This window comes from Malaclemys terrapin, chromosome 1 (genome assembly GCF_027887155.1).
Source record: "Malaclemys terrapin pileata isolate rMalTer1 chromosome 1, rMalTer1.hap1, whole genome shotgun sequence".
Taxonomy (NCBI): Eukaryota; Metazoa; Chordata; order Testudines; family Emydidae; genus Malaclemys; species Malaclemys terrapin.
This window is the reverse complement of record NC_071505.1, coordinates 10,754,924-10,775,043: the sequence shown is the minus strand read 5'-3', so window position 1 is coordinate 10,775,043 and position 20,120 is coordinate 10,754,924. Positions and strand designations below refer to the sequence as shown.

The window sequence follows — 20,120 nt, the reverse complement described above, 5'->3', positions numbered from 1 at the left end:
GCTAATAAAAATCAGTGTGGTTTTATTCAATTTTCATTGCATAAATACTGCTGACATTAGCACTCTGAAAATTCAAAAGTAACCAGTTTTCTGTTTATTCCAGGGGTCTTAACAAACAAGGCTACCAGTGCAGGCGTAAGAAGCTTTATTTTATTACTATCATTATTTATTCCGTTGTTTTTTTAAATGGCATTTTTCCTAATATTATGACTTCTCTGTTCTTTCAGAATGCAATGCTGCCATTCATAAGAAGTGTATTGATAAAGTAATAGCTAAGTGCACAGGGTCAGCAATCAACAGCAGAGAAACAATGGTATGTGTCACATTTCGACGTAGGGATTTCATTCTGATCTTTCTCATGCTGATGTAAATCAGGAGTAACTCCAGCGAAGTCACTAAAGTCACTGATGTAGAATGGGTGTAAGGGATCAGATTGCTTGCACCTTCCTAATCGGTCACACAATCTCTTATTTGTGATGCACTCAAATTTAATAACTGAATTTGCAATATTTAGATGAAGACTGGATGTCTTCCATTGGTCCTGCTTTGAGCAGGGAGTTGGACTCGATGACCTCCTGAGGTCCCTTCCAATCCTAATATTCTATGATTCTAAAAGAGATGCTGTACCTCAGATAGAAGTTATGGGCACGAGGGAGACATTATTGGGTGAAATTCGTTGGCCTTTATGATGCAGGAGGTCAGACTCAATGATCATAATGGTCCCTTCCGGCCTTAAAATTGAGGAATTTACCATTTCAAGAGTGTATATATTATCCAAACTTTGCAGATTGTTAATAGGAGATGTGTATATTGACAAGTTCCCCTTTATTATATTTTTATCTTGTCTTTCATCATAGAATCACAGGGTTAGAAGGGACCTCAGGAGGTCATCTAGGCCAACCCCCTGCTTAAAGCAGGGCCAATCCTGAGACAGATTTTTGCCCCTGATCCCTAAGTGGCCCCCTCAAGGATTGAATTTACAACCCTGGCTTTAGCAGGCCAATGCTCAAACCACTGAGCTATCCCTCCCACCGTCATTGTTCCAGGGAGCATTCCCCTACCCTGTGCAAAAAGGAGAGTAAGCTGCCATTTCCGCCTTGATGTTAAAACTACATTTTTCTTAGTTAATTTCATCCCACAGCTCCTATTTATACCCATGTAGCATTTCCCTTCATCAGCTCTGATCCCTCCATGGTGTTTAAACCCTTCAAACTCTTTAGGCTGTTATTCTCAAAGCTAACTAGTGGGTTTAGCCACACAATTCCCATTGACAAAGATGGGAGCTTTGTGGCAAAATCCCCTACTTGGCTTTGTAAATCTATAGACAATTTCCTCTTTTTGGTCAATTCCAATAACAAAGATGCAGCACTGGCATGGATGTCACTTTTTTTCCTACCTTGTTTTCTATGTACAATATATTGCTTATTCCCAAGGATTTTCCCCCCCTGGGCATGGTAAAAACCCTGGCAACTAATAATAAGGCTGCCAAAGACCACAGTGATGGGCAGCAGTCTAATCCCCTAAAATAGATAGAATAATATGGATGATGAGTACTACATTTTTTTAATTCAGCGCTGATGTAGAGTGGGCAGTATTTTCACAGCTGTCTTTTTTTCTTGCAGTTCCACAAGGAGAGGTTTAAGATAGATATGCCTCACCGGTTTAAGGTCTACAACTATAAGAGCCCGACATTCTGCGAGCACTGTGGCACGCTTCTTTGGGGCCTGGCGAGGCAAGGGTTGAAGTGTGACGGTGAGTCCCGCTGCTCTGCAAATGTAGACGGAATGGGCCTTTATAAGGCTGCTCTCCTGAGGAGCTGCAATCTAAGGGCCAAATCCTGTTTACGTTACACCTGCAAATACCTCCTTAGTAGTTGGGAGCATGAGGACATGCTGAGGGCAGAGCCCGAGGATCTCCCCCCACACACACAACAGGATCATTTTGGGGGGGATACACAAGGATGCATGATCCATAGGGCTGAAGAGTGGATCCACATCTGTCCACAGGCTTATGGAGGAAAATGCCTGCATGCATCTCTCCAGCCTGTGGCTTATTCAGGTTGGACCAGCACAGTGACTATGCACCAATAGGATTTAACTGGTGCTTAGGCCTTGAGCTACAGAGGGCTTCACAGGGGCAAATTTCACCCTCAGCTGTTGGCTCAGGCCAATAGAAGTGCTCTGCCTCGTGTCAAACAAACGCTGTTTATAATGCAAACCTCCCCAGGCTCTGATCACCTCATAAACTTCTTCCTTTCAGCATGTGGCATGAACGTCCATCACAAGTGCCAGACAAAAGTGGCAAACCTTTGTGGAGTTAACCAGAAACTAATGGCCGAAGCACTGGCAATGATAGAGAGCACCCAGCAGGTACAACAGCTCGTGGGCTGAAACGGCATGGTATAGTGGATAGGGTGCTGGTGTGGCATTCAAGAGACCTGGGTGCTAGTCTACTGACACGCTGTGTGAGCTGGGGCAAATCATTTCACCCTCTGTTTCCCCTTCCACTCTGTCTTGTCTATTTGGATTGTAAACTCTTCAGGGCAGAGACTGTCTCTGACTCTGTGTGAACAGCATGCAACACAATGGGACCCAGATCTTGGTTGGGGCCTCCAGGCATGGCTGTAATATATATAAATATATATATAACAACACGGAGACTCAAACTCTTCCACAGTGTGTTGCTTTAAAGAAACAAAGACTCCAAAAACGTGAGCTACCTAATGCGTTCAGTCGATGACTTTAGTTTGTAGCCACCTCCTTGTCTTTCTGTAATTATGACTGTGCGGATTAAGCAGGTTTAATAAGACACCTGTGCTCGTAGGCATTTTCAGCCTAAACATCGCTCCTTTTTTGCTTGTGACCCAGGCTCGCTGTTTGCGTGACACTGAACAGATCTTCAGAGAAGGACCTATTGAAATTGGCCTTCCCATTCCTATGAAAGAAGTAACTCTGCTTCACACTGTGCCAGCACCTGCAACTGGGAAAAGAGGTAGCTCTCCAATTATGTGTATTCACGGTGCCAATTATTTAAACTGTTAGCCGGAGACAATGATAATAATGAACTTAGTCCATTCATAGTACAGGGAAACAGACATCCTATGTATTACGTATATAAGCCATGCCCACTCTGTGCTCTGTCCCCCTCTGGTGGTGGCTTTCATCTCCCCCTGACCAGGAAGCGCTTCCCAGCTAGATTCCATGTATGGACCATCACTTGTAATGCTGATGTCTCTGGATGGGTTGTTGACAGCAGGGATCAAACCTGGGAAATCCATAAATGAGCCGCTATTACTTGAGCTGAAAGACCCACCTCTCTGAGCCAAGGCCTAGCTGCCACCAGAAGGAGACAGAGAGTCGCACCGAGTGTGTGTGGCTTACACTTACAAGAGGTTCCTTCCAAGCCTCACGTGATGTCATGATTCTGACATAGTAGCACGGACATGATTTATGGTTTAGACCTAGTCAGCAACAATTCCAGTGCATGCTCCCAATAATGAAGTTTCCACAAAATAACTCACTCTGGGTGATGTGTTCATTAGTCAATACAAAGCAACATCTGTCGCTTCTAGAGTCATGCCTCTACCAAAACATATCCCTCTCATCCACACTCTGTCATACCTACCCTCAAACTATTCCCAGCCACTCCATAGAGGGGCACCTAATCCCCGTGGTCCCAGTGCAATTCCCTTCTACCTCTCCGTAGACATGTGCCCTAACCCATCCATTTCTGTCCTCCAGTGACATGAACCACAAAGCACCACACACACTGCTGGCAAAATCTTCCCCAAATCCTCCTTTAGGTCAGGTATCCCAATACCCACCACTTCCCCCACCCACAACCATATTCATCAGAACCTCAAGAAGAAACGTCACCCACTGTTTAGTTTGAACTATCTGCTCACCACTGAAAATTCATATCCCGGTTTTATTATTTTCTCTGTGTTACGGCTTACAGCTAATGAAAGAACAATGCTCTCAACAGGTAGCAACTTCATAATCGTTTAAATTTATTTATTTATTTATTTATTTATTGTTTTAGTACTGCAGGCATGTTGTTATAGTCTTAACTAATTATACTGATTACAGAAACTGATGCAAGAGTTTCAGTGTTGTGTTTATCTTACCTGTGTATCCTGCCACGCGGTTGGCAAGCTACACTCTGCTGTTGACATGTGTACTTGTTCCAAGAACTGGCTTAATTTTGTTTCACTTTACTCTTTTCTCTCCTCTCTTGGATGATATTTGTACTTAGTTTTGTGAACATCCCTGCAGGTAATGACCATTGATGCTATGAGCCTTCTTTGTGAGTGTGGCCCACCTTCATAGCATGGCCAAATCGCACATTTCAGAACAATCTGCACTCGTGTACAAAAAATGACCATTTGGGGGGAAATCTTTCAAAGACACAAATGGCAATTAGGTGCTGAAGAGCTTGTCTACACTGGGACACTCAAGAAGGTGAATCCAAATTAATGTTTAAAGTGGATTAGTTAAACCACATTAAATCCCGGCACGGACAGTATAATTCAGAATTAAAGTGGCCTTAATTTGATGTGTCTTAATTCACTTCCAAAGTGTGCTTCAAATTCACACCTTTAGTTAATTTGGATTAATTTTCCTGGATGTCCCCATGTAGCCATGCCATCATTCCCATAGAAAGTCAATGGAAAATCTCCACCTTACTCACCCAAGAGCTGACCTAAACATCAAAATGTGGGTTTTAAGTGGAATCTTTCAGCTCCCACATTTGGAAATTACCTCCCCCTGTGAACCACAATAGCTTTTATTCCTTTTAGTATTAGCAGTGAAGATTTCAAATTCAAAAGAAATCAGAGCAAATTGGCCCAGATTCTTAGTGGTGTAAATCACTGTAGCTGCTGTGACAAAGTTCCTCCTCTATCTTGGTGGGTCCTGCGCTTATTGGCGGATTTTCTTGCCTCAGAGATTCACCATGTGGGTTGGGGAACAGCCCAGAGACCTTCCCCTCTGGGAGAACCCACAGTCCAGATCAGTTGGGAGGTTTGGGAGGAACCCGGGCCCGCCCTCTACTCCGGGTTCCAGCCCAGGGCCCTGTGGACTGCAGCTGTCTATAGTGCCTCCTGTAACAGCTGCATGACAGCTACAACTCCCTGGGCTACTTCCCCATGGCCTCCTCCAAACACCTTCCTTATTCTCACCACAGGACCTTCCTCCTGGTGTCTGATAACGCTTGTGCTCCTCAGTCCTCCAGCAGCACACCCTCACCCTCTCAGCTCCTTGTGCCTCTTGCTCCCAGCTCCTCACACTCGCACCACAAACTGAAGTGAACTCCTTTTTTTTAAAACCCAGGTGCCCTGATTAGCCTGCCTTAATTGACTCTAGCAGCTTCTTAATTGGCTCCAGGTGTCCTAATTAGCCTGCCTGCCTTAACTGGTTTTAGCAGGTTCCTGATTACTCTAGTGCAGCTCCTGCTCTGGTCACTCAGGGAACAGAAAACTACTCATCCAGTGACCAGTATATTTGCCCTCTACCAGACTCCTGTACCCCACTGGTCTGGGTCTGTCACACTGCATTGAAGTGAACGGTGTGACACTGATTTACACCAGCTGAGGATCTATTAATAAAATGATTGAGTTTTGGCTTGACAAAGCCCTGGCTGAGATGATTTAGTTGGGGTTGGTCCTGCTTTGAGCAGGGGGTTGGACTAGATGACCTCCCGAGGTCCCTTCCAACCCTGATATTCTATGATTCTATGAGTTGCATGGTAAATTTAAGAATTACAGTATATGCTATGCCTACCAAATTCAAGTATCATTGTGACTGGATAATTGAGATCAGGGTGCATACATGCTAATCTGCAGTGCTAATGTGCACCTTGACGTGAAAGAACTGCATTTGGAAATAGCCAACAGGAGGCCAGACAAGGAAGCTCCCCTTGTCCTTCCGGCTGTGAAGCAGCGTTCCATGACAGCATGCTCTATGTTACCGGAGAGAAGGTTCAGGTGGGCAGGGCAGGGTACCAGCGTAGGGTAAGAGCATAGGCCTGTGGATCTGGGCTGGAGCCCAGTGACCTGGAAAGAGGATTCTGTTCCCCTCCCCAGTTGACCAATGTGGGGAACCCTTGCACATTGTCTTCCAGCCTTTGAGCTGGGAATTTGCCCAAGGGGAGTTCAGCGCACAAGTCCCAATGACTTTCACTGCACTCCTAACTCACACTGACCTGTTGGAAAATCCCACCTTCGGTCCATAGTGCCTATTATTACCTTGGCATCCAAGGGCTGTAGCACAACTTATGAAATACAGCTCATAAAATGGGTAGCACAGAAACCACCTCTCCTGCAAGATTTAAAATACATGTGTTAGGAACAAAAGCAAAACTAAACCAAAGCTTAACCCCAATAAAGGCCTCAACACTGGGCTCCCAGCTTGGATTCCAGTGGAACTGTGAGAAGAGCACAGTGTTTCCTTTCCAACCTTGCTATAATTATCCATGGCAGTGTGAAGCTGTTGCAAAAAAAGCAAACATGATTCTGGGATGTATTAACAGGTGTGTTGTGAGCAAGACATGAGAAGTCATTCTTCCGCTCTACTCTGTGCTGGTTAGGCCTCAACTGCAGTATTGTGTCCAGTTCTGGGCACCGCATTTCAAGAAAGATGTGGAGAAATTGGAAAGGGTCCAGAGAAGAGCAACAAGAATGATTAAAGGTCTTGAGAACATGACCTATGAAGGAAGTCTGAAAGAATTGGGTTTGTTTAGTTTGGAAAAGAGAAGACTGAGAGGGGACATGATAGCAGTTTTCAGGTATCTAAAAGGGTGTCATAAGGAGGAGGGAGAAAACTTGTTCACCTTAGCCTCTAAGGATAGAACAAGAAGCAATGGGCTTAAACTGCAGCAAGGGAGGTTTAGGTTGGACATTAGGAAAAAGTTCCTAACTGTCAGGGTGGTTAAACACTGGAATAAACTGCCTAGGAAGGTTGTAGAATCTCCATCTCTGGAGATATTTAAGAGTAGGTTAGATAAATGTCTATCAGGGATGGTCTAGACAGTATTTGGTCCTGCCATGAGGGCAGGGGACTGGACTCGATGACCTCTCGAGGTCCCTTCCAGTCCTAGAATCTATGAATCTATGGCCTTGTCGCCTTAAGATCGCATTGCTCTGCACGAGGGCTGCACATGGAGACCACTGGGAAAATGAAGCTTGTGCAGAATGCTGCAGCCCGCTTATGAAAGCAGAGTTGCCGATCAGAAGCATGTTATACCAATGCTCTGGAGTCTTTGTGATGACTACCATCTTGGTCAATACCAGAGGCCTCTCACACCAGAAGCATGAATCTCTACAGCTTGAGTAATAAGTAAAAGGAAGAAAACAGTGGGCAATTCTTCTCCATGTCCACTCCGAGTAGGACAAGAAGTAATTGGCTTAGTTTGCAGCAAGGGAAATTTAGGTTCGATATTAGGAAAAACTTTCTAACGTTAAGGATAGTGAAGTACTGGAGGAGGTTACCAATGGAGGTTGTGGAATCCCTATCATTGCAGGTTTTTAAGAACATGTTGGACAAACACCTGTCCAGGGTGGTCTAGGACAGCATTTCTCAAATGCGGCCACTGTGGCCGCATGCAGCTACCAGGGGCTTTTCTTGCGGCCACAACCTCCTGGGCTGTGATGTGGGGGGGCGGGCAGGGGGAGCAGCGGCCCCTCCCCTTCTCTGGTGCTCCTGGATGCCTTGGTGTTGGTTGCTGGGGCTTTCAGCCAGGGTTGGGCCCTGCCCCCCTCTGGAGATGCCTGGGGCACAACACTGGAGGAGCAGCCGGTGAGTTCCCCACCTTCTCTGGGGTGGTGGGGATCAGGCTTTGGGCTTCAGCCCGGGGGTGGTGTGGAGGTAGGCTCTGCCCACAAGGGTTCAGGCTCCAGCTCCGGGCTCCAGCTCTGTGGCTTTGGGTTCCATCCCCTAGCCGCGGGGCTTCAGGCTCCAGCCCCCGGCTGCCTCCCCCAGCCAACCCTCCCCCACCCCAGCCCCTGCTATTGCCTCCCCCAACCTCTCATCCAGGGCTTAATTTGTCTCCAGGCTTGCCGAGGCTGAGTAAGTCTGCTGTGAAAAATGATACTTATATGTTTGTTAATATCATTTTTCACAGCAGACTTACTAGCTAGCCATAAATAAATTACAGTGATTTGGATGTGTATATGTGCAAATGTATTTGTTTTTCCTAAAGCTAATTAAGTATTTTAGGTGAAAGTGGCCACCAGCAAGAGTTGGTCGCCGCACTCTGAGGCCACCAAATCATTTGTTGTGAGAACGCCTTGTCTAGGTATATTTGGTCCTGCCTTTGCGCAGGGAACTGGGCTGGGTGACCTCTTGAGTTCTCGTGTAGCCCAACATGTCTGTGATTCTTTGACTCTAAAGAGCCAGACTTGCATCCTTTGTGAATTGGCCCCAGCGGAGGATGTCTGACATACGCTGATCAGAGGATTACATCTGCAGTGGCTTGCAGTTAGTTTCTAGTTTGAGTTTGGGACCGGATTACCTAAGGCACCATCTCTTCCCCGGTGGATATTTATTTTATCTGTCAAGGTGGGCTGAGCAATCCTCTATATGGTATTGCGTGTTTGAGTTTGTAGGATAGGTTCAGTAAGGAATAGATTCCTATACAGGTTTTGATAAATCTAAATAAATAGAATACCTAGGAAACTCTTGAAAGTCCAGGAACTGACAGCAAAGGCAGCCAACCTGATCTGAACGTCTGGGATAGGAGCATGAAGTATAAACAGTGTCTCATCTGTTTCACACAGCAACCTTGGCAATGGACTTGCAAAAGCCCCAAGGGTAAGATGTCATGGCATGGTGTGACAGCCAGCAAGAAGCAATGTCAAGGAAAAGAATCTAAGGGCTTGGCCCTGTTCTTCGGCTATGAAAGCAACATTCAGTTAAAGGGTGTCTTTCTCTTCTCATTTACACCCACGTAACATCGGGAGTCACTCTCCTTAAGTCAGTGGAGTTACACCACTGCAAAAACTGATGTAACTAGAAGGAGATTAAGGTACAATGCCTGCGGTTTTCAAATCCACCTACTGAATGTGGACACCTGATTGCCATTGATTTTAATTGGAACTGGGTGTCTTTGAAATATGGAAAACTAGGATGTGGATTTTTTGTTTTGTTTCTGGGGTGTTTATTTTGCTTTGGGGTTCATTTCAGAGCCACAGGGAATCTCCTGGGAGACGCCGGTGGAAGACGTGACAAGCCCCGAGTCTCTCATAGAATCAGAACCAGGGAAAGACCAGAAGTCTGAGCAGCTGAAATTAACAATCGACGATTTTGTCTTACACAAAATGTTGGGAAAGGGAAGCTTTGGCAAGGTAAGTGAGATGGGGCTGACGTGTGCTAAGCAAAACCAGGCAGTGCACTGCTGGAGAATATAAACAGCTTTTCAATGCCTACGTGGCCGTTGCATTGCCAGGGGCAGAAGGCATGACTCTCTGTTTTCAAACCTCGGAAGAGGTCAAACCTGACCCAAACGTCCTCAATAGTAAATAAGATTTAAACATCCCCAAGGGTACCCAACTGTTGCATTGCATAGAAACCTAAGTCTCCCAGGGCTCAATCATAAACCCAGCCCCACCTCTGCATAGGAGAGTAAATATACTATAGTGGCCCTCTTACTCCCCTGCACCGGCTACCCACATGACTGTGTAAAAGGGAAAGAAGCAGCCAGGCTGCTACTTCCCCTTTTATGCATGTGGGTGGGGAGAAGGTGGGCAGAGAGCAGACTGGGTGGAGTCCTGGCACTGCTATCAGCCAGCACAGCTGAGCTAGCTCAGAGGAGGAAGTAAGCCGCACCTGAAAAAAAGCTGGAGTAGATTACTTCCCCCTCCAGGGCAAAGAGGAAACAGGGAGCAGATTATGAAGCCCTCTATTCTTGGGGCAACTATGCTCTGCCCCTTACTCAGGCTGGATTCAGCTACCTCCCTTAGATGTTTGGGGCCCGATCTCCAGCTGATGTAAATCCGTATAGCTCCACTGAGTCAATGGAGCTCTACCAGTTTAAATCAGCTGGGGATCTGTGCCCTGGATCTGAAACATGTATCTTCTACCTTCAGTGGATTCATTCGTCTCACTTTACATTGTGTGTCTGATCATTATTAATTCGTAGAAGCATCCTCTATGATAACGTTAACCATGATGAACTCATTTGGCGCTAATGCAGTTCTGAGAGGCAATTCGGAAGCCACTCTTCATTGCAATTTAGCATCAACTATTGTTGAGTGTGCACGTATTAGATAACGTGTTGCCCAAAGACATCAGAGATGGAACCTCCCCTGGGTGTATGGCTGATTCTTGCATATTTTATGGACTGATGCAATTGCAGTGGCCACATCTTAAATTGTTAATGAAACATCTGATTTATTTTTTTCCATTTTGCTTTCCATAGTTGAACAAGCTTAGGACAAATCAGGCCCTTCCACAGAAAACCGGTTGGGAGTAGAAAATACTACAAGCTTCCTCCACAGAATTCTCTCCAAATTCTTCCATTGGTTGGAGTGGGGTGTGTCCTCCTTTGGAGAAGATGCAGGGTCTGCAGCCTTCATACCCTGCCAATCTCCAGAGATCTGTATGGGTTTCGATGGTACTGGGCCATCTGTGTAGAAGCCCATTGCCGCTGCATTGACCCTACTGTCTCCTACCCTCTCCTGCCTCCCAGTCAGACAGTTTCACTCTATTTACTATCCCTTGAGCCCCTCTCTTAAAGAATATTCCATAGCATGGAGAGGGCACTGTGAGAGAGTTGTTGTAGCATCAGCATTAATATTACTGATTATTCCCCATATCGCATGGGAGAGGCGATACACAGCACACTGATAAGTTAAACATACAAATAACCAAAAGAGTAAATAAAACTTGCAAGGGGGTTGCAGATCCCCTGCACTTTTCCATATCTACGGTTCAGTAAACAGTACTGAGGAAGCTTTATTGATTATTCTTGAACGTTTAGCTAACCAAGGGGCATGTTAATAATAAGACCCAACTCTTATACAGTGTTTTTTATCCATCGATCTCAAAGCACTTTATAAAGGATGTCAGTATCCCCATGTCAGAGATGGGGAAACTGAGACACAGAGCGGGAAGTGACTTGCCCAAGATCATCTGGAAAATTTATAACAGAGTTAAGAAGTGAGGCCAGGTCCTCTGAGGCCCAGTACAGTGCTGTCCACTAAGCCACATGGTTGCCTAGTACTGTAATTAGCCTGTGGGCCTAGAAATCAGTCTACTTCCAACACTGCTACTGGCTCATTCAGTCATTTTGCCTCTGAGTGCCTCAGTTTCCCCATCCGGAAGAGAGGTATAATAAAACTTGCCTATTTCTCTGAGACGCAGTTCATTAGTATTTGCTAAGCGCTTTGAGATCCTCAGACGAGAAATACTGTAGAAGTGCAACCGCTCTATTCATACCGCACTCTTGTAAATCAGTCAATCAGTGGAGCTACATTGATTTATCCCAGGTGAGGACCTGACCCCAAATGTTCCCTTTATATATTGCTGACAAAATAATACTCCCCCATATGTCTTTTAGAGTATTGTAGTGATTAGCAGAGTGGCCAGAAAATGGAAACCATTATTTATGAAAATGTGCATAAAACTGGTTTCAGTCATCAAAGTTTTCACGTCAGAAGTGTTCCATCTACTTACATGGCCCACATCACTGTAGTAACCAAGTCATTAGTGGATTTATCCCCACAACACCCCTAGGAGGTAGGAAAGCGTTATCCATATTTTACAAATGGAAACTAAGGCATAAGGTAGATTGAGTGACTTTCCCAAAGCCTCATACATTTGGGGCAGACTCAGGACTTGAATTCAGGCTACCTGAGTCCTAGTCGGGCGACTTAGCCACTAGATCGGGGTAGGCAACCTATGGCACACCTGCCAAAGGCGGCACGTGAGCTGATTTTCAATGGCACTCACACTGCCCGGGTCCTGGCCACTGGTCCGGGGGGCTCTGCATTTTGATTTAATTTTAAATGAAGTTTCTTAAACATTTTAAAAACCTTATTTACTTTACATACAACAATAGTTTAGTTATATATTATAGACTTAGAGAAAGAGACCTTCTAAAAACGTTAAAATGTAAGACTGGCACGTGAAACCTTAAATTAGAGCAGTGGTTCTCAAACTTTTGTACTGGTGACCCCTTTCACATAGCAAGCCTCTGAGTGCGACCCCCCTTAAAAATTAAAAACACTTTTTTACATATTTAACACCATTATAAATGCTGGCGGCAGAGCGGGGTTTGGGGTGGAGGCTGATAGCTCGCGACCCCCCCCCCATCAGGGCCGGCTCCAGGCACCAGCCCGGCAAGCAGGTGCTTGGGCGGCCAAGGGGAAGGGGCGGCACGTCGGGCTGTTCGGTGGCAATTCAGCGGTGGGTCCCTGCCGCCGAATTCCCGCCGAAGAAGAAAGCGGTGCGGTGGAGCTGCCGCCGGAATGCCACCGATTGCAATTGCGATCGCGGCTTTTTTTTTTTTTTTTTTTCCGCCACTTGGGGCGGCAAAAACCCTGGAGCTGGTCCTGCCCCCCATGTAATACCCTCGCGACCCCCTCAGGGGTCCCGACCCCCAGTTTGAGAACCCCTGAATTAGAGTGAATAAATGAAGACTCGGCACACCACTTCTGAAAGGTTGCCAACCCTCTGCACTAGATCATCCTTCCACTCTAAGTTGTCTGATCAACCTTGGTGTTGAGCCAGTTATTCTCAACTGACTTCTTTAAATGGGTCTGAACATGATTTGAGAAAATGCACGTCTTATATGAGTTGGCCTTCCCCTTCTAGGTCTTCCTTGCTGAGTTAAAGAACACGGATCAGTTTTTCGCTGTGAAGGCTCTGAAGAAGGATGTGGTTTTGATGGATGATGACGTCGAATGCACCATGGTGGAAAAGAGAGTCCTCTCCTTAGCTTGGGAGCACCCGTTTCTAACCCATGTGTATTGTACATTCCAAACCAAGGTAAATACGTGCTTTCCATTTGTGCCGGAACATGCTGGGGACTCTCTGCTTTACTCCCGTTACTGGGCAAAAGCCTGAGCCTGTTTACTCTGAGGAAAGTTCTCTCAAACAAAACAGGGCTAAAGGAAGGAATCTTCAGTCTCAGCATGTGCCTCAGAAACTTTGACCTCATCCCCAGCTTTCATCCGACGAGTGCTGGGTTTAGGGGTGGGTAGGACACTTGGCCGGCTGATCCGTTCCAGGGAGCATGCTTGGACTTTGGCCCCTGTAGATTCATGCTTCTTTCCCCACCTAAGACTGGCAGTGCAGAGTCACCGTGGTGCAGTATGTACTAAGGGTGAAATTCAGTCCCGTGCAGAGGGACAGCACAAGACATATCACTATTTAAACTCTCAAAACAAGGCTTAAGTGGGACTTAAATAGTGCATGAGCCTTGTGCACCCTAATGCAAAAAGTAGCTTCCAGAGTTTGTCTTTGTGTCCCTGACCAGCCTTTCAAGCACCATACCAGGCAAATAAAAAAGAACTAGTTTGTTTCCTTCCCTTTATATCAGTGGTCCCCAAACTTGTCAGGGTCACACACACCCTTACCTCTGTCCGCACCCCCGCTCTGGAGCCGGGGTTGCGGCTCCCGGGGGGTGCGCACGGACAGGGATAAGGGGGCTGAGGCTGGGACCACGCCTGGGGACAGGTCTGGGGACGGGAACGGAGCTTCAGCCAGGGGTTGAAGGCTGAGGCCGGGCCGGGAGCGGAACCACTGTTGGGGGCCAAGGCTGGAGCCGGGAGCGGAGCAGCAGCTGGGAGGCGGGGCTGCGGCAGAGTTGGGGGTGGAGTGGGGCTGGGTGGTGCTCCCTCCCTGCCCTCCATGGGAGCTGGCCCGGGCCTCACCCCCCCCAATGTTCCTCTGCACTCCCTAAGGCAGTTTGGGGACCACTGCTCTATATAGTAACATTTTAAACTGGCATTACGACAAGTTTAACTGGGGATAAAATCTGGAATGATATCCCAATGACCACTCTGTTCACTCAGGCAGCCCTGGAAGGTCTGGATTCATCTCAGGAGGCTTCCATGCTCATTCGTATACCCTAATTTAGCAACGCTAGATGTTGCTCAGTGCTGGTTAACAACAGAGCAGCCAGTGTCATAGGAAATAAATAGTACCTCTGCTGCATATACAGTTAGCTTCCCAAACAACGCGTGTTTAAGGACAGTGGATGAAATTTACTGTGGAAAAGTTTGTGAACTCCTGTGTCAGTAGATCATGAAATTTTGAATCCTGGCATCTATCTTAATCCTTTCAGGATGATGAGCAAAGGGATACCCATAACTTACAGGAAGGAAATTATGTACAGTTTCAGCTGATGGTGGGGGAAAGATAAATGACCTGAAACTAAGGAAAGAAAACTGAGACTAGATAATAGGAAAAGTATTCTTGACAATAATACCAACTGGGAAGTGGAATATACTCCCAGTGGGGGTGGTTGATATTCAAGGGTAGGTTGGTGAGACACCAGTGGGAATGATATGTAGCAATGTATACATTGCTAGAATAGAGCGTTGGTTTATATAGTCCAAGATCCTGTCATCAACATTGGCCAACACCAGCTGCTTCAGAGGAAGTGCAAGAAACCCTACAGTAGGCAGTTATGGGGTAACCTGCCTCCAGGACAAACTTCTCCTGGGCTCCTAGAGTCATGGTTGGCTTACACCCTGAAGCACAAGGATCTGTATAGTGAATAGTACTGAAAAATGCAACGAGGTCAAATGAATGATCACTTCAAGCCCCCCTCTCTACTGCATGATGCTATATTGCCCTCTTGACGTACGTTAAGCGTCTTCTTCGGTCTTACCCAAGTCAACTTTTCAACATTTTAAAGCAGTTTGGCCTCTTCATTTCACACTATAGCTGTAGGAGTTAGAGCATGTCTTTTTAATCCAAATCGCCCGTAGACTGTGATTGATTTCTGACTTATGTTTTTCTCCTCTGACCTTTCCGAGTCAAGCAGTGATCATTCAACTCATGAAAGTCATTCTGAATGAGAGAGCTGTAACAAGCCGCAGACATTCTCTCACCACTCGATGGAGGCATGTTTTAATCATAATATGCTCAGAGTAAGCATTTCATAGCAAATGCACTGGTGTGTAGAAGCCATGCCTAGGAGTTATTATTGGAATCTCTTTTTGAAGGCTTCACTGGAATGGCTTTTGATAAGTGGCTTCAGACAGAAAAGCGTGCGTCAGAAACCTTTCTGAAATATTGATTTGTTGGCAATGCGAAGTTTCTGAGTTCCTTTATGTACTGAATGCATCTACAAACAATAGTAGAAACAGGAACATAGGCATCTCCATACTGTGACAGACCAGTAGTCCTTTCAGTCCAGTGTTCTTCATCAACATCAATATCTGCCACATGTCTTCAAAGGAATAAAATATCTCCCTAATGTACCTCGTTTGGACAGTATTATCCATTACGGGGGGGGTAGGTTCTGCTTGATCCCAGCCAGTGATGATCAATGTAGGCTATGAAGCGTGAGAATTGATAGTCCTTTGGCCTGAATTTCAAAGATACTGAGCACCTACAGCTCTCACTGACTTCCATAGAAGATGCAGCACTCGTGAAAATCAGGCAACTTGTCATTTTTAGCCTCCTTAGAATAAATGAAGATGCCCTTTTTTTCAGATGTTTTTGATATTTACCTTTTTTTTTTGCCACAATGATCTCAGCAGTGAGTTCAACAGACTAATTATATACTGTGTTCAAAACCTTTTAATTTATATGATTTAAAGGGACACTGTAAAAACTGTTTTATAATTCCTATGCGACTAATCCTGAAATTATTGACACCGATAAAGTGTTAATCTCTGAATTAACGCTTCCCCATTTATGCTGCTTCTTTTTATTGATTGAGTTTTGCATTTCACTGAGCTTGAACAATAAAAATAGACTTTCTATTTTTGAAAGTCAGTTTCATTTTTGTTTACAGCTTGTTTCACTTCATACCCCAGATTCTAATTTACATTAAGGCCCCTCTCACAGTAAAATAGAAACCAGATTTATTGTAGTTTAAAAGCAAATGTTACGGAAGCATTTCTGTGCTGTTAGCCTTATCTTTTGTAACAGCTCATTTATACAACACCTAAAGGCTGAGCCAAATTTGACATAGCATGTCACGTTAACATATGGGATTTAACACTTTAAGACTCCTGTTCACTGACAGAATAATATAAAGGGCCTTAGGGTAAAGGAGAATCAGACCCTGTAACTTCCATTAAAAACAAAATCTTAGGAGCCAATTCTGTGGTGAGCTGAGAGTTTTCAAAAAGCTTCAGTGGGTGTGGAGCGCACTCAGGATGTCATGGTGAACACTCAGTACCAGGGCCGGCTGCAGGCACCAGCTGAGCAACCAGGTGCTTGGGGTGGCCAACGGGAAGGGGCGGCACGTCGGGCTCTTCGGCGGCAATTCGGCGGCGGGTCCCTCGGTCCGTCTCGGAGGGAAGGACCTGCCGCTGAAGTGCCGCCAAAGAAGAAAGCGGTGCGGCGGAGCTGCCGCCGAAGTGCCGCCGATCGCGATCGCGGCTTTTTTTTTTTTTTCCCCCGCCGCTTGGGGCGGCAAAAACCCTGGAGCCGGCCCTGCTCAGTACCTTGCAGCATTAGGCCACAAGCGCTCCCGTCATCCTCTTATCAACAAATCAAACCTACATCTTGATTAGAGCTGGTCAGGAATTCCCTATCAAGATGACATTGAATGTAGAGAATGTTGTTTCTGGAAAATTGAATTTTCCATGGGAACATTTCAATTTTGCTGATTTTTTTGTTTTGTTTTGTTTTTTTAATTTTCCATCAATCTGAATCAGAATATTTCAGTTTGTCGAACATTTTGAGTCAGTTCAACATTAAACTTCATTTCCGTATTGTGCTGCATTGCCTAATGGCAGTTGTACTTTGGAGCCCCATGCTCTCCTATGGGCAACATGGACTCCCCCTCTGACCAAGCTGTGTGGTGCATCAAAGGACACACGTGATTGCAGGTGTATTATGGGAAATGTAGTCCAGATGCATCAGATGAAGTGGGTTATAGCCCGTGAAAGCTTATGCCCAAATAAATTTGTTAGTCTCTAAGGTGCCACAAGGACTCCTCGTTGTTTTTGCTGATACAGACTAACATGGCTACCCCTCTGAAACCTGTAGTCCAGTCAGGGACCCTGGCCCCAATGGAACCTTCAGGCTCTCAATCTAAAATTCCCATGGGGCAATGTGGCATCATAAGGAAATGGAGTTTAATTTTGAACTTATTCTAAATGAAACATTTTGGGTCAGTTCAACAAACCAAAAATAAAACTTTTCAGTATGGGCACGTTGACAAATTTCATTGTGATGAAATGCTTATCCATTTCTGAATCAAAATTTTTCAGAACACTTTGAGCCATGAAAAATTTCAATAATCCTAATTCCAAAGACTAGCTTCCCAAAAAGTGGTAAAAACACAATTGTCCCCCACGCTCATGTTCACAATGGATTATTGTCACATCAAAAATATAAAGTCTGTATTGAAAAGACTTTACAGTACTCAAGTGATGTCAGTACATGACGGGGGCAGAGTTTTGCCCTCTGCACAGCAGGTAGGCAAGGAAAAGGGGAAAGCAGATGTCCGTGATTATTAAAGTGAGAAAGAGACATAATCTCAGCTGGAATAAATCTGCCTAGCTCCATTGACTATCCATTGCTCTATTGACAATCAGCTCCATTTATCCCAGATAAACATCTGGTCGCTAGGTTGGGGGTTTTAAGAAGCGCTGGTCAGAATTTTTTTTTTTTCCATTGCAGAAAATTTTGACTTTTTATCACAGATTTAAAACCAAAGTGTTTTGGCCAAAAACGTTTCCGTGTTCAGCGGAAAATTAGAGCATGTGTAGGTTTTCCAACAAAAGACTGAAATTTTTTGAGCAAAAGGCAATTTTTTGCTTAGTCAAAAACCCATTTTTCCATCCGAAAAGAATTTTTGAAAATGTTCAGCCAGTCCTGAAACCGGCAATAGGGGCAGTTCTATCACCTTGTAGGAGGGGTAGGTTAGCACTTAAGCACCGCAGAGAACTCTTGTTTTGAAGTCCTAAGTGAGACTTAAGTAGTGGAATTAGCCTTTTGCTGACGTTTGCTGAATTTTGCCAGGAGGCCTTTAGTATGTGGAGATACCGTAATCTACACCTGCATCTTTGTATATATATTCAGATGTGTTTGCTGCTTTAAATGAAGCAGATGGACTTGCAAAGCAGAGCATACTGAATCAGGTTATTTAACATGCAGTAAAAGATGCTGCAAGCGCAAGAATCAGAATAAAAAGCTAATTGTGTGAGATGAGGACTGAATTGAATTGGCTGGCAGCTGTAGGAAATGCTGCCATCTCTAGCGAATAGGCTGATATTGCACAAGAGGAAACATTCTTTAGCCCTGAAGAACAAAATTAAACCCTCAGTCATTTTGTCTTTAGCAGCTAAGTTTTGATTGTCCCCAAAAGCTTCCACTGCAAGTAGTATCTTCTGTACTTCCTAGAACCACAAATTGACAGAGGTAGAATCCTGCCCAAGCCATTCATCACCTAAGTAGTCCCACTGAAGTCAATGCGTCTAAGGATGGACAGGGTCAGACCCAAGGCAGGACTATACCTACTGATATAGGTGGGCTTGGAGGGTCCGGTTCCTTTGCTGGTGTAAATCGGCCTATTTCCATTGACCTCAGTGGAGTTATGTGAATTTACGCTATCTGAGAATTTGGCCCTAGAATGGCACACATTTGCTAGGATAACAAAGGAAACCAACAGCAGGTGTACGTGGTATGCATGCCTATCACATGAACGGGTCAAATATTTGTGACCGTTAAAGCCCTGGGAAGATATTTCTTCCTCTTCAGTAACTGGTCTGACATTATATATATTTGTATGTATGCAGTGCTTAAAAAATAAACATACCTCAGGGAAAGTGTTGTGGAGTGTTTCCAGCTGGTCACAGGATTAGTTAGCCCACACCTTCACAAGATTCATTTAAATGCTGCCCTGTTTCATACTTCCTGTTTATAAAGGCAAAATCACTACGGCCAGCAACTATTCATTTTCACAGGAGTTGCATGTAAAGCGGGAGCATGTTGATTTAACTCCATGCATGCCACACCCTGAGAAGGTAGACAATGAGCCAAGTGATACAACGCGCTTTGGTAGAATGTACATTCTGTTTCTCAAAGCACTGAGAGTTTGATCATGTAACGCATCTCCCACTGAAATCAGTCAACCCCTTAGAGTGCTCAGCACTGAGGAAGGGTGACATCATTTTATGATGGTTTCCCATTGCACACTGCCTTATGTGGGTTTGTTTTTTCAATTACCAGTTCCTCAAGGCAGAGCATGCCTTTAATGTTGTGTATTCAACAGCCCGGAGCAACACAATTCCCTGTGCCATGATAATAACACATAGCACACTCAGTGGGCGCCATTAAAAATGGGTGCTTATTACAGCATGGTGGTATTTATAGTCTTCTCTGTACTTAGAATGGGAAAGGCCATTATAAGATTGACTCCAACAGGTGGGGAATGTCCAGCTTTGAAAGGTGCCCACTATAGTGTTTTTCATGTTCACGGGACACTGCAAACATTGGGCTATCCTCTGACCCAGAATATATGCCCAAGAATGGGAGGAAGAATCCCCCTTACGATCCTAGCCAGGTCCAGGAACATGGGAGTTAGCAGGACTATTTGCTAGCTGATAAGAGGGAGGGGTAGCTCAGTGGTTTGAGTATTGGCTTGCTAAACCCCAGGATATGAGTTCAATCCTTAAGGGGCCAATTAGGGTTCTGGGGCAAAATCAGTACTTGGTCCTGCTAGTGAAGGCAGGGGGCTGGACTTAATGACTTTCAGGGTCCCTTCCAGTTCTATGAAATAGGTATATCTCCATATGTTTGTTTATTTACTCCCACCCTGGAGCATGGCAACAGGGAGAGGAGGGGAACTGGCTGGCCAGAGAAGCTGAGCTGGCAGGGTTGGAAGAATAATTTACTGCTGATACAGGCCAGCAGCAAATCACTACCCTTCAGGATCAAGAAAGAAGCAAGGGAGAAATTGTGACTCCCAGAGTATCTCTGAGGCACAGTGCT

General features: G+C 45.2%; 1 protein-coding gene across 3 annotated transcripts in view; it reads left to right on the top strand.

Moving 5' to 3' along the window:
- The window catches only part of PRKCQ (protein kinase C theta), a 93,084-nt gene that overhangs the window by 46,246 nt on the left and 26,718 nt on the right, over positions 1-20,120 (top strand). For all 3 annotated transcript variants that reach the window (XM_054016108.1, XM_054016099.1, XM_054016117.1), the window contains 7 exons: positions 104-135; positions 228-313; positions 1,623-1,752; positions 2,260-2,369; positions 2,868-2,991; positions 9,180-9,340; positions 12,810-12,983. In XM_054016108.1, coding sequence (XP_053872083.1) covers positions 104-135; positions 228-313; positions 1,623-1,752; positions 2,260-2,369; positions 2,868-2,991; positions 9,180-9,340; positions 12,810-12,983 — 817 coding nt within the window. The remainder of the gene's footprint in view (positions 1-103; positions 136-227; positions 314-1,622; positions 1,753-2,259; positions 2,370-2,867; positions 2,992-9,179; positions 9,341-12,809; positions 12,984-20,120) is intronic.